The sequence below is a fragment of the Saccopteryx bilineata genome, chromosome 4 (assembly GCF_036850765.1).
Source record: "Saccopteryx bilineata isolate mSacBil1 chromosome 4, mSacBil1_pri_phased_curated, whole genome shotgun sequence".
Taxonomy (NCBI): Eukaryota; Metazoa; Chordata; class Mammalia; order Chiroptera; family Emballonuridae; genus Saccopteryx; species Saccopteryx bilineata.
In genome coordinates, this window is record NC_089493.1 from 163145165 (window position 1) to 163158114 (window position 12950).

General features: G+C 36.9%; 1 protein-coding gene across 1 annotated transcript in view; it reads left to right on the forward strand.

The window, feature by feature from the left end:
* The window catches only part of PKD2L2 (polycystin 2 like 2, transient receptor potential cation channel), a 53759-nt gene that overhangs the window by 14023 nt on the left and 26786 nt on the right, over positions 1-12950 (forward strand). The window contains exons 3-8 of the mRNA XM_066276779.1: positions 3675-3808; positions 5129-5385; positions 8159-8380; positions 8795-9023; positions 10203-10373; positions 10815-10996. Of these exons, the coding sequence (XP_066132876.1) occupies positions 3675-3808; positions 5129-5385; positions 8159-8380; positions 8795-9023; positions 10203-10373; positions 10815-10996 (1195 nt within the window). The remainder of the gene's footprint in view (positions 1-3674; positions 3809-5128; positions 5386-8158; positions 8381-8794; positions 9024-10202; positions 10374-10814; positions 10997-12950) is intronic.

The following is a 12950-nucleotide window of genomic DNA, read 5'->3' on the forward strand; positions in this document are numbered from 1 at the left end:
TTTTCTATCTTTTGTTTTTATTTCATTGTATTCCATACATCTTTCCTCTGTTGCTATCTTTTTTAAATCATGTGCTTCTGTGGTGGTTTTTGCAATGGTGGTTACTTTTAAGTAATGAAAAGGGTTCCCACCCTGTTCATTGTAGTGCACTATTTTGTGAGTACTGTTGCTCTCCATTGTCCTTTGCTGCTGTTAATCTCCATCCTATCCTCCCCCTTTCTTTTTGTCGTTGTCACAGTTTAAATTTGGTTTTATTGTGTTCTTCTTGGAGCTTTTACTTGTGCCTTTGTTTTTTTGTTGTTGTTGCTCTTTGTATCTGATTGGAGAGCCCCCTTTAGTAATTCCTGGAGTGGGGGTTTTCTGATGATAAATTCCCTCATCTTTTCTGTATCTGTGAATGTTTTTATTTCTCCTTCATATTTGAAGGATAGCTTTGATGGCTATAGTATTCATGGCTGAAAGTTCCTCTCTTTCAGGACTTTAAATATTGGGGTCCACTCTCTTCTAGCTTGTAGAGTTTCTGTTGAGAAATCTGATGATAATCTAATGGGCCTTCCTTTATATGTTGTATTCTTCTTTTCCCTGGCTGCCTTGAGAATTTTTTCTTTGCCATTGGTTTGTGCCAATTTTATTATGATGTGCCTTGGAGTAGGTTTGTTGGGGTTAAGAAAACTCGGAGTTCTGTTTGCTTCTTGAATTTGAGGCTTTAGTTCTTTCCACAGGCTTGGGAAGTTCTCATCTATTATTTGTTTGAGTATGTTCTCCATTCCATTTTCTCTCTCTTCTCCCTCTGGTATACCTATTATTCTTATGTTATTCTTTCTGATGGAGTCAGATAATTCTTGTATGGCTATCTCATTTTTTTTAATTTTTGAGTCTCTTTCTTCTTTTCTCTGTTGTGCCTCAAGTTGCTTGTCTTCTATTTCACAAATCCTACCTTCTATCTGGCCTGTTCTATTAGCTAAGCTTGTTACCTCGTTTTTCAGCTCGTGAATTGAGTTTTTCATCTCTGTTTGATTTGTTTTTATAGTTTCAATTTCCTTGGAAATATGTTCTTTGTGTTCATTGAGTTGTTTTCTGAGCTCCCTAAATTGCCTTTCTGTGTTTTCTTGTATATCTCTGAGTATTTTTAGGATTTCTATTTTAAATTCTCTGTCGTTTAACTCCAAGGTTTCCAATATATTAAATTTTTTCTCCATAGATTTTTTCCTCATCTATCTGTGTTACCTCTCTTTCTTTTGTATCTATGACATTTGATTTTCTCTTCCTTAATGGCATCTGAGGGTGGTTTTGTTGATAGTATTAATGAGATTTAATAAAGAATAAAAAATTAAATTAAAAATTGAAAAGTTTAAAAAAATAAAGAAAGAAAAATAAAATAAAATAAAATAAATTTTTAAAAAGGATATTATTCTCCCCTCTTTTTATCCTCTCCTCTCCTCTCCCCTCTTTCTTGAGAAAATCTTGTGGTGAACTGTGAATTATATTGTACTAAATAGAACAAACAATGCCTGTACTGGAGGGCCTGAATTGGGGAGAATTTATAAAGGGGCAAAAAAACCCAGAAAAAAAAGGGGGTATGGACCCACAAAAAGCAAATAAGGAAAAAATTTGGGTCAAGAATAAAATTATTTGCTTATAGGTGTTGGTTGACTAAGAGTTATGATGAGAGGAATAAGAGGGAAACAGGAAAATGGGGGACAAATTAAAAAATTACTATTGTATTTAGTGGAACAAGAACTAGATAAAATGGAGAGCCAGGGATGGGAGCACTGCTAGTGAGTTAAAAAGGTGAAGTAAAAAAAACCCAAAATGCCACAAACATAAGTTTGAGTCCCAGATAAGATAATTTGTTCATTATTGAGGTTTGAATGAGAGGAGGCGTAAAGGAGAAAGGAAGAAACTAATATAGAGGGAGAAAAGAAAGAGAGAGAGAGAGAGAAAAAAGAGGGAACCACTAAAAGAAGAAAAAAGAAAAAGCGAGAGAGAGAGAGAGAGTTAAGGGTTTTGGAGTGCAACCCTCATAGAGAGAAAGGAAGAGGAAAGAAAAGATAATGGGAGATGTAACACTTATGGGTAGTGTAGTTCAAGGAGAGGAGAGAGTAAGACTGACAGGGAGTTAAACGACCAAATTGGAGGAGGAAAAAAAAAATCAAGAATGAAGATAAGAGAAACAAACGAACAAATATAATAAAATGGGATAGGTTATAAAGTCTGCGGATTATTCTTGATTTTGAGAGGTTATCTTCTTGCTTTTTCTTTTCTCTCCCTCTTCCTGGTCGGTGACTCTGTACCCTGGGTTCTGCCCCTTTGGCACGTTCAGGTAGAAGTTTGCAGTTGATAAGTCTCTATGGCGATGTCATGTATTGTGCTTCAGCCTTGTTGGCAGTCGAGGCTCATTAGAATTTATAGGCTCCAACAGTGATTGAGTCCGTGTTCCTGGAGCCTCTCTCCTAGTCTTTCCTTCCTCAATTAGTAGCCTGATAATCCAGCTATGGGGTTTCTGCTGCCTCTGCCTAGATAGTTAGAGGCTCAAAGAGCTGGCCACTCCCCACTCTATTCCCACTCAGCACAGGGCTCTGAGTAAGGCTCAGTCAGTCAGAGCTGCTAGCATAATCAGGCGGGGCTTCCACCCACTCAAAGACCTGTGGCTCTGCCACTCTGTCCGGTAACACGGGTGGGCACCCACTCCTGGGGCGCTTGGAGGAAACTCTCGCTCACTGTGCGCAGACCAGGATATCAGGCCGGAAGTCTCACCCTCTGAGTGAAACCCCCTCCCGCACTGAAAAGTTCCAGCGTTGGAATTGGCTCTCACTCCCTCCCCGTGCACGGCTCCCTCAGGGCGCTGGGGCGGCCCAGAGATTCTGCTTTTGGCCCACACAAAGGCCTCTGACTCTGCCTCTCTGTGGGATAACACGGGCGCCCACTCCCGGGGCTTTGGAAGGAATCTCTCTCCCACTATCTGCGTGCCGACCAGGGGATCGGGGAAAATGGCTGCCCCGCTTGTCTTTCTTTGTCTGGGTTTGGCGCGAGTCTTAGCTTGTATTGACTGGGTTGCCGCAGGCAGTTTTTCCTCGGCTAGGATCTCCGTGCTACAGCCTGGTTCGGCCGTTTGTGCCATGGCTTGGATCTATTCACCCCCTTTGCCCGCCTCAGTTTCTATATTCTCAGTTCCCAGTGAAAGCCGCCCTGTTAAGGTTAGTGAGGAAAGCGGAGCATTTCTTACTCCCTCTTTCCTTCGGGGTTTGATTATATATTTAGCCAATTTTTCGCTCAACCATACCTTCGGGTGTATTGCGAAACATCTGGAGGCTCCAACGATAGGTTTTTTCTGTTTCTGGTTGAAGATCTTGTTGAGTATTGGGGGAGATTTATCGGTATCGCTTCCTACCGCGCCATTACGCTGACGTTCAAAATAGTTATTTTCTTTATGAATGTGTATGCATATAGAAAAACCTGGAGAGTATATGCAAAATCTAACTCTAGCAGTGAAGTTATAGGAATCTTCTTCCTGTTTTGTATATTTCTATTTAAAGATTTTTTATTATTTTATAATTATACAAGAATTAAAATTGAATTTCACAACAAAATGGAAACAAACTTGTAAGTAAATATTTAATTATAATAAACTCCATTTTTAAACAAATTTTTAAACAGAAAATTCTTCTTCTTAGTGACTTTTGGGATGGTAAACCCACATATGTATTACTTAAACAAAGTTATGTCATCTCTGTTTTTGGACACTTCTGTGCCTGGTGAGGAAAAAACCAACTTTAAGTCAATTCACAGGATTACTGATTTTTGGAAGGTAAGGTATCATGTGATTGGATAAAGTAGCTGTAGGTATTGCATAAACCCTGGCACATGTAGTAGGCACTTGATACATATTTGTTGAAGAAATAAGTAAAAATGAATGTCATTTCTTTATATTAGAAGCAACCAACCAGTAAGTGTTTATTGAGGACTTGCATTCTCAGTGTGATAGAGTTCTTATAACTTTAAAAAGCTAATCATTATTTATTGTATTTGGAAAATAGGAAACTTGCTTCTTATGTGGAGGTTAGGATCCAAAGACAGTCTTTAATTGTGTATAGTGTAAATCATTCTTTAAAAAATCCTTAAATTGCCCACGAAGTAAAATATATGTGATTTGAGTATACTATACAACCCTGTACTGTGTGTGTTACAATAATGTACAATATATAGTAAAGAGTACATATACAAAACATAATTTTATAGTGTTTTTAATTGTATAAGAGAATTACTTCAACATTGGAGCAGACTTGTTTTTTCCATTACACTTAGCAAGATGCTTACATTATGAGGAAAGAACAGTTAAGGAAATGGCAGTTTTGGGTATCCCATGTCACAACCATTGGAACATAACGTAGAGGAGGTAGGAAAGGCTTTCCTGAGGTGATGACAATTCAGTTGAGTTCTAAAGGATGAGTAAGGGAAGGACATTCTAGGAAGAATAAAGAATATGCTGCATAAGTAATATGGACCTATGTTTGACATTACCTGTATAGACATATAGAAGATGAGGTAGAAACAGCCAAACTATGACTTACCATATTTCCCCATGTATAAGACGCACCCTTTTTAAAAATGAGGTCTAAAACCTGGGTGCATCTTATATAGTAGTTGTAGATTTTTTTACTTGCATTTCCTTCTTTTTCGTGCTTGTTTTTGCGCTCATTGTTGAAGACAGTGATTCGTCATCAGACACAGATGAGGACAAGCTAATGGATGGGAGTTTTGACAGTGATGAGGAGTCGTATGAATTTTATGATGAATAAAACTTGAGTTCAATAACTTTATGTAATATATTTTTTTCAAATTTTGGGCCCCCAAATTAAGGTTCATCTTATACATGGGAGCATCTTATACATGGGGAAATACAGTAGGTCAAATCATAAATGCCATGCTAGGAATTTGGAACCTATCAAGGAGACAAGGTCATTATCATCATCATCATTAATATTAATGTTGTCTTGAATAATTTTATTTTCATACTCATCCTCAAATTCACTGATTTTTATACTCCTATGAATAACATGAATGTAGATTCCATTATACAGTTGACATTAAAATATTTTTCCCATAACATTTATCTTTCTATGTGAAGTTTATGGAAGGACCTCTTTTGGATGGTCTGTACTGGGACTCATGGTACAATAAAAACAATTTGTATGATTTAAAGAACAGCAGTCGCATCTACTACGAGAACATACTTTTAGGAGTTCCCAGAGTTCGTCAACTAAAAGTCCGAAACAACACATGCAAGGTCTATTCATCCTTTCAGTCTTTGATGAAAGAATGTTATGACAAATATACTCCTGAAAATGAAGATATATCTGACTTTGGCCTTAAAGATGATACTGAGTAAGTAGTGTTACATTACACATAACTTTTTCTAGCAGTTTACCACTGTATCTTTAAACAATTGTGAAAATATGTGTATTTTCCAAATAATACCAACAGGGGTCTTATTCTAATAATAGTAGCAAAGGACAATTCAGAGACACAGTGTTTAGAAAAGGAAGAGTGAACCTGTTATTTTTTGTTTACCTAAATTATATTGATATAAAGTGTTTTCATTTTCTCTAGTATATGAAGTGCTAACTCATTGGACACAAGGCAGAGCATCCATTTTTTATCTTTCAATACTCAGTGAGTTCTGGCTCTGGCCAGATTCACCTCAAACACATCCCAAATGCTTCTTGGAATCCATAAGAAGTATCCTAGGTGTCTTAGGCAATTTTTCTCCTTTCTCATTCTGTCTGACTTACTTTAGTGATATCTCTCTTCTTGCCAGTATTCAAAAGTGGCAATTATGCTCTAGGCACTGTATCTAATGATGCCTGCCAAAGATGTTATGGCCATTGTTCTCCAAAATGGCTGAGGCTACTGCTGGTGTGGACTCCTGTCTACACTTTATATTAAAAATGGGAAAGCCCAACACCACAGGCTCTACCTCCCCTTAGCACAGCAGCTGTTGGCATCACTGCTTTTCGGGTCCTACGAAAATCTTTAGGGGCAGATAATAAATCTTTTCAAAAATTAAATATTCACCAAAGAGCTAAAAATATTTACAAAGGTCCAACCTTTCCTACTCCAGAAGCAGCCACTTTTAGCTCTTCTAGTTGTTTCTTCTGGTATATACTTCTTATTTCTAAATAACATGCTTATACTTCTATCACTTGATTTTACAGTTTTATGTATCACCTCTATCATGGAAGGTGTCTGTCATGTATCCCTTTTATACCACTCCCTCTATACACATTCTTTTCATTCCTCTTAGTTGATAATTATGCCATAATTTTTGTTAATCATTAGTCAATGTTTCTATTATAAATAGTAACAATGATTATGTCTCCTTTCTTGAACAACCTCCTCAGTAACCCCAGAATTATGCCCACATTGCTTTGTGGTTTTGGTTGCCTTATTTTTTCTTTTCATTTTTGAATGTTCTTCAGTAAAATGAAGTGCTTGTATAATTCTTACAAATCTAACAAATTCATAAACATGTTGACATTATCTTAAACACTGCAGTACTATGCACTCTTTCCCTTTCAATGACAAGTTTCCAGATAAATCAGTTAATTTTTATTTTATTTATTCATTTTAGAAAGGAGAGAGAGAGAGAGAGAAACAGAGAGAGAGAGAAGGGGGAGCAGGAAGCATCAACTCCCATATGTGCCTTGACTAGGCAAGCCCAGGGTTTCGAACCAGCGACCTCAGCATTTCCAGGTCGACGCTTTATCCACTGCGCCACCACAGGTCAGGCTAAATCAGTTATTTATATACATATTTTACCTGACCAGGCTGTGTGCAGTGGATAGAGCATCGGCCTAGGATGCTAGGGACCCAGGTTCAAAACCCCGAGGTCACCAGCTTGAGCACAGGCTCATCCGACTTGAGCATGGGATCATAGACATGACCCCATGGTTCCTGGCTTCAGCCCAAAGATCGCTGGCTTGAAGCAAGGTCACTGGCTTGAGCACAGGAACGCTGGCTCAGCTGGAGCCCCAGGGTCAAGGCACATATGAGAAAGCAATCAATGAACAACTAAAGTGTCACAAAAACAAGTTGATGCTTCTCATCTCTCTTTCTTCCTGACTGTCCCTCTCTCCTGCTTAAAAAAAAAAAAAAATACACATTTTAAATTAGAATTTCAAGACTAATCTGTTAGGTATTCAACATTCCAAATCCTCATAACAATTAAGATCATTTAAATGCCAAAATTTATACTATGAATTTGGAATTGTAATAACTTTCATTCCCTAACAACCAAAATAAGAATCAATTTGTCCTTGTTTGTCTAGCTAAAATGTAACATTCATTGAAAGTAGGAGAGTGTCAGTGTAACAATTTTTTTTTTTTTTTTTTTTTTTTACAGAGACGGAGAGAGAGAGAGGGATAGATAGGGACAGACAGGAATGGAGAGATGAGAAGCATCAATCATTAGTTTTTCATTGTGCACTGTGACACCTTAGTTGTTCATTGATTGCTTTACCATATGTGCCTTGACCACAGGCCTTCAGCAGACTGAGTAACCCCTTGCTCAAGCCAGCAACCTTGGACTCAAGCTGGTGAGCTTTTGCTCAAACCAGATGAGCCTGCGCTCAAGTTGGCGACCTCGAGGTCTTGAACCTGGGTCCTCAGCATCCCAGTCCGATGCTCTATCCACTGTGCCACCACCTGGTCTGGCGTAACAATTTTCTTTTAAGAGAGAGGAAGGCAAGGAAGAGAGATGAGAAGCATCAACTTGTAGTTGAGTCATTTTAGTTGTTCATTGATTGGTTCTCCTACGTGCCTTGATGGGGGCATCCAGCCAAGCCACATGACCCCTTGCTCAAGCTAGTGACCTTGTGCTCAAGCCAGTGACCTTGGATTTCAAGCCAGTGACCATAAGATCATGTTGATGATCCCACGCTCAAGCCAGCAACCCTACACTCAAGCCAGTGACCTCGGGGTTTTGAACAAGGGACCTAAGTATCCCAGGTCAATGTTCCATCTGTTTGCACCACCACCAGTCAGGCTCCTTTTTTTTTTTTTTTTGAACTACCACTTTTAACCAAAGGTTAGCTGAAATTCTTGAAATACTTCTTGGTCAGGCTTCTCAACTCTCCGAAACTTCTTTTATATCTAACAGATGGAAGTACTCTCCGCCTAGTACCAAATTCCCTTGGCACTGGGGATTGGTTGGTGTTTACCGAAATGGAGGATATATTTTCACTTTATCAAAATCAAAATCTGAAACTAAATACAAGTTCATCAAGCTTCAACTGAACAACTGGATCACAAGAGGAACTAGAGTTATTTTTATTGACTTTTCATTATACAATGCTAATGTAAATCTGTTCTGCATCATCAGGTGAGTGACTCAAAACCTCTTTATTAATATATCAAATTTTAAAAGCATCCAGAGCCCTCATTAGGGTTTCCAGTTTTTACATGTCTATGCTGAAATCAAAATTATAAGCTTCAAAATAAATATAGTTCTGCTAATAATGAAAAAGGTAAAGCAACATTATATTCAGTTTCATTATTTCAAATTCTATTCAAGAACATGGAGAAGTATTAATTTTATATTACTAGTTTCATAAAGGCACATACAGGAAGCAACTACTACAAATTGATGCTTCCCGCTCGCCCCCCCCCCCGCCTGTCCCTCTTTCTATCCTCTCTCTAAAACCAATAAATAAAATCTAGAGATTTCACATTGAATTACACACTGAAATACAAATGCCTGAAATGTACAATTACTTTCACAAATCTAATTTTACAGATTGGTGGCAGAATTCCCCGCAACTGGAGGAGTATTTACTTCGTGGCAATTTTACTCTGTGAAGCTCCTCACATTTGTTAGCTACTATGATTATTTTATTGCTTCCTGTGAGATCACATTTTTAATTTTTCTTATTATCTACACAATACAAGAAGGCAAAAAAATAAAAGAATTTAAGTCTGTCTATTTCAAAAGTCTTTGGAACTGGTTAGAATTACTAATTGTGGTGGTAAGTATATATCCCCATGTATGGCTGAAGGAACTCATATGAACCCATCAGTAAGAAAAATATATAAAAAGCAGAGGTTTCTATTCATTGGGATTCACTTTAAAAGCTGCAAGTATTATAAAATGAACTTTCATGGCACATACTAACGATGTGCCCAGAGGAAAAGGTAATCCCACAGGTATTATGATTTCATGTGCACAGAGGGTCTCATTTCCCCCACTCAGAAATGTCTTCCCTACAGGGCTTCATGTTGAAAATCATGGATCTTTTGGGACAGGGTTCTTTAAAATGTACTCTTCTCTGTTGCCTAAATCTGCTTTCCTCCTCACACTGAATTTTGAAAGAACAGCCAAAAGACAAGCCTATGGAAAATACTGAAGGGGGAGGAGGTTTGAGCAGCCAGAGGGTAGCTTGTGGTCACAGAGGACACCAGCATGGGGAAATAGTCCCTGAAAGAAACTCCCAAGATTGCCAGTCCTGGTCACAAGAACATACTAAAATAAAGATAGAGATGTAGGCAAGGCAGGACAAATGTAAGAACAAACATTTTTGGCCGATTCAGTCTGATCTTTCACCCCTATTGGCCAATTTAAGATCTAAGTGTTGCTTCCCAAAACCAGATTAAAAGTTTATCGAAGTTAGAAAACGCTCCATCTATATTTCTGGTATCCCCAATAGTGTTTAATATATGGCAGGCATAATGTTAAATATTTAATGAGTATTTCAGGCAAGGGAAATTAAAATAAAATTTTCGTGAGTCATAAAGAAGTTGTTAAAGGACTCTAAAAGGGTTTATTTATTTATTTATAACGGTAAAATTTTTTCCTTGTAGTGTTACATTGTGGAAATATTAAACTTTTAGGTATCATGTGGTTACATGGAGCAGAAACCCTTACAGCTTAGTCAGAATTATATAATCATTTTATACATTTGTGCTTTATAACTCAAAGAAATAGACATAGATTAGATAGCCAGGTGATTGATATTCTTCTACCTTTATGATTGTTACCTTAAACTTCTATAATCTGAGGTTTACTTCCATTTTCTAAAAGCCTATATTTTATCTCTCCCTCCCTTTGTTGAACTTTTAATGAACATTTTTATTTGCTTCTTCATAGGCTGCAGGAGATTTAGATGTAGAAATAACTTCTAATCTAACCCTCTTTTATTCCCATATAGTGGTGTTTTGTGGCCGTTTTCTTCAACTCCTACTGTATTATACAGAATTTTCTCTTATTTAAACAGCTGTTAAAAAGTATTAGAAAATATTCAGACTTCTATTTTCTTGCATACTGGATCATTTATTACAACAATATAATTGCTATTACTTTCTTCTTTGCATGGATAAAGGTATTTATATTTTATTACATTAGATACAACAGAATAGATATAATAGTTTTATATTAGATATCAAAATGGGAATTTAAACTACAAAGTCATGAAACAAAAGGATATTTTTAACGATAAAGTAATTTTTAAAAAGATTTTACTTACTGATTTTAGAGAGGCTTCTCATATGTGCCTTGACCAGGCAAGCCTGGGGTTTCAAACCAGCAATCTAAGCATTCCAGGTCAATGCTTTATCCACTGCGTCACCACAGGTCAGACACCACAAAGTAACTTATAAAGTACTTTGGTCTTGGAATGATTGCTGGCAAATCCTCAAATACCCCTGATTATTATTAAGCACCTGCTTTAATTTGAAGCAGATTTCTTCTGAAGTTAATTTAACTTATTTTAAGTAATTATCATCTTTAATATTCTATTTCAATTAACTTTGTTCTTTTTCAGATAATCAAATTCATAGGCTTTAATAAGACAATGTTTCAGCTGTCATCAACCTTGTCCCGCTGTATCAAAGACATAGCAGGATTTGCCATCATGTTTTTTATAATATTCTTTGCTTATGCACAGTTAGGATTTCTTGTGTTTGGATCACAGGTTGAAGACTTTTCCACTTTTCAAAATTCCATGTAAGCTCTTAGTATAAATATGATTATATTTTCCAGTTTATAACCAGAAAAAAACCATGGAAATATCTATAATAAGTAGTAATATAAGCTTTAATAACTTTAAAATTGGTTTGGTATTTTTACTGATGGCTATACCAGTGGTCTCTCGTCTATCACAGGGGTTAGGTGCCAGAACCCCCCACAATAGGTGAAAATCTGCAAAATAGCACCTTATATTTATTTTATTACTTATATATATTTTTAAGGCTTTATTAACCCTTCCCACACTCATAAACCTTTCCACACTATTAACCTTTCCCACATTCTTCTAAACACTTCCCATGTTCTTAAACATTTTCTACACTCTTAAGCCTACGTAATTTTAACAACATACAAAATTCTATATGGGTACTCATTAGTGAATACTAATATGTTTTAATATTTTTTATATTGTTTTCAAATTTTTAGGCTAGAAAATGCTTATTTTATCACAAAAATAATTAAAATAATAAATATATAAAAATACTTATATACTGCAAAATCCCATGATAGAGCGAAAAATCCACAATACAAAATACAAAATTAGATATACATGGCCCTGGCCAGTTGGCTCAGCAGTAGAGCATTGGCCCAGCATGTGGATGTCCCGGGTTTGATTCCTGGCCAGGACACACAGTAGAAGCACCCATCTGCTTCTCCACTCCCCTCCCCCCCAGCTCCTTTCTCTCTATCTCTCTCTTCCCCTCTTGCAGCTAAGGCTCCATTGGAGCAAAATTGGCCTGGGTACTGAGGATGGCATCATGGCCTCTGCCTCAGGCCGCAATGGAGCAATGGCCCAGATGGGCAGAGCATCGCCCCCTGGTGGGCATGCCAGGTGGATCCCGGTTGGGCACATGTGGAGTCTCTCTCTGCCTCCCCGTTTCTCACTTCAGAAAAAAAAAAATAGATATATACAATTTTAAAATCCGTGATATAGTGAGACCACAAAAAGTGAACCATGATATGGCGAGGGACAACTTATACACAAAGTACGGATTGGGCACTGAAAGATCCAAATGAATGGTGGTGTCAGTTTTTTAAGAGTTACTATGTAAAGCTGGAAAAATAACTTTCATTTCTCACTAGAAGTAAAAATTGTACCTAAGATTTTAAAAATTGCCCATGTCCCTGTAATATTTATTCTCTGGGCAAAAGAAATCTTAAGTATTTTATGTAGAAAGCTCCATCTTTAGAATCCTTTTATTGATACTGACCTTGTTATCCTTTACTAATCTGGCAAAACTATGTTTTAAAAATAGCTTTATATACATAAGGCAATCAGCAGGCAATAAACTTATAAAACTAACTGGAGTCACTAGAAAAGTGTTCAGGCTTTTTAAAAATTTATTTTAATTGATTTTTTTTTTTAGAGACATACACACACAGAAGCATTCATTTGTTGTTCCACTTAGTTGTTCATTCATTGGTTGCTTTCCATACACGCCCTGACCAGGGATCAAACCCGCAACCTTGGTGTTTCCAGGTGATGCTCTAACCAATTGAACTAACCAGTTAGGGCCAGGCTTTTATTTAGAAGTGCATAATTTACTCCCCTTTTTGGGTAGATAAAGCAAGTTCTAAGAAAATTATGATAGTCTAAAATATCAATTCTCAAAACATATTCTGTGGAATCTAGACCAAGGTTGTCTGGAGAAAAATGGCTCTATATTTCAGTAAGTTTGGGAAATTTTGCAGTGCATAGTAACAAATGGTTCTGAAGGAAAAAACACAGTAACTTTCTTAACTTTAGTTAAGAATTCTTCAAACTTATTTGTCCATGACCTTTTTTGTTGATTTTGAGGGAACTTGGGTCTAAGAAAATGTCTTAGGTTGCCTTCTTTTCACCATTCACATGTAAATAATTGAAGTACCAATTGTAAAAATTTACATTTTTCTGAAATAACCCTTTACTAAATCAGTAGTGGGAAGTAGACTA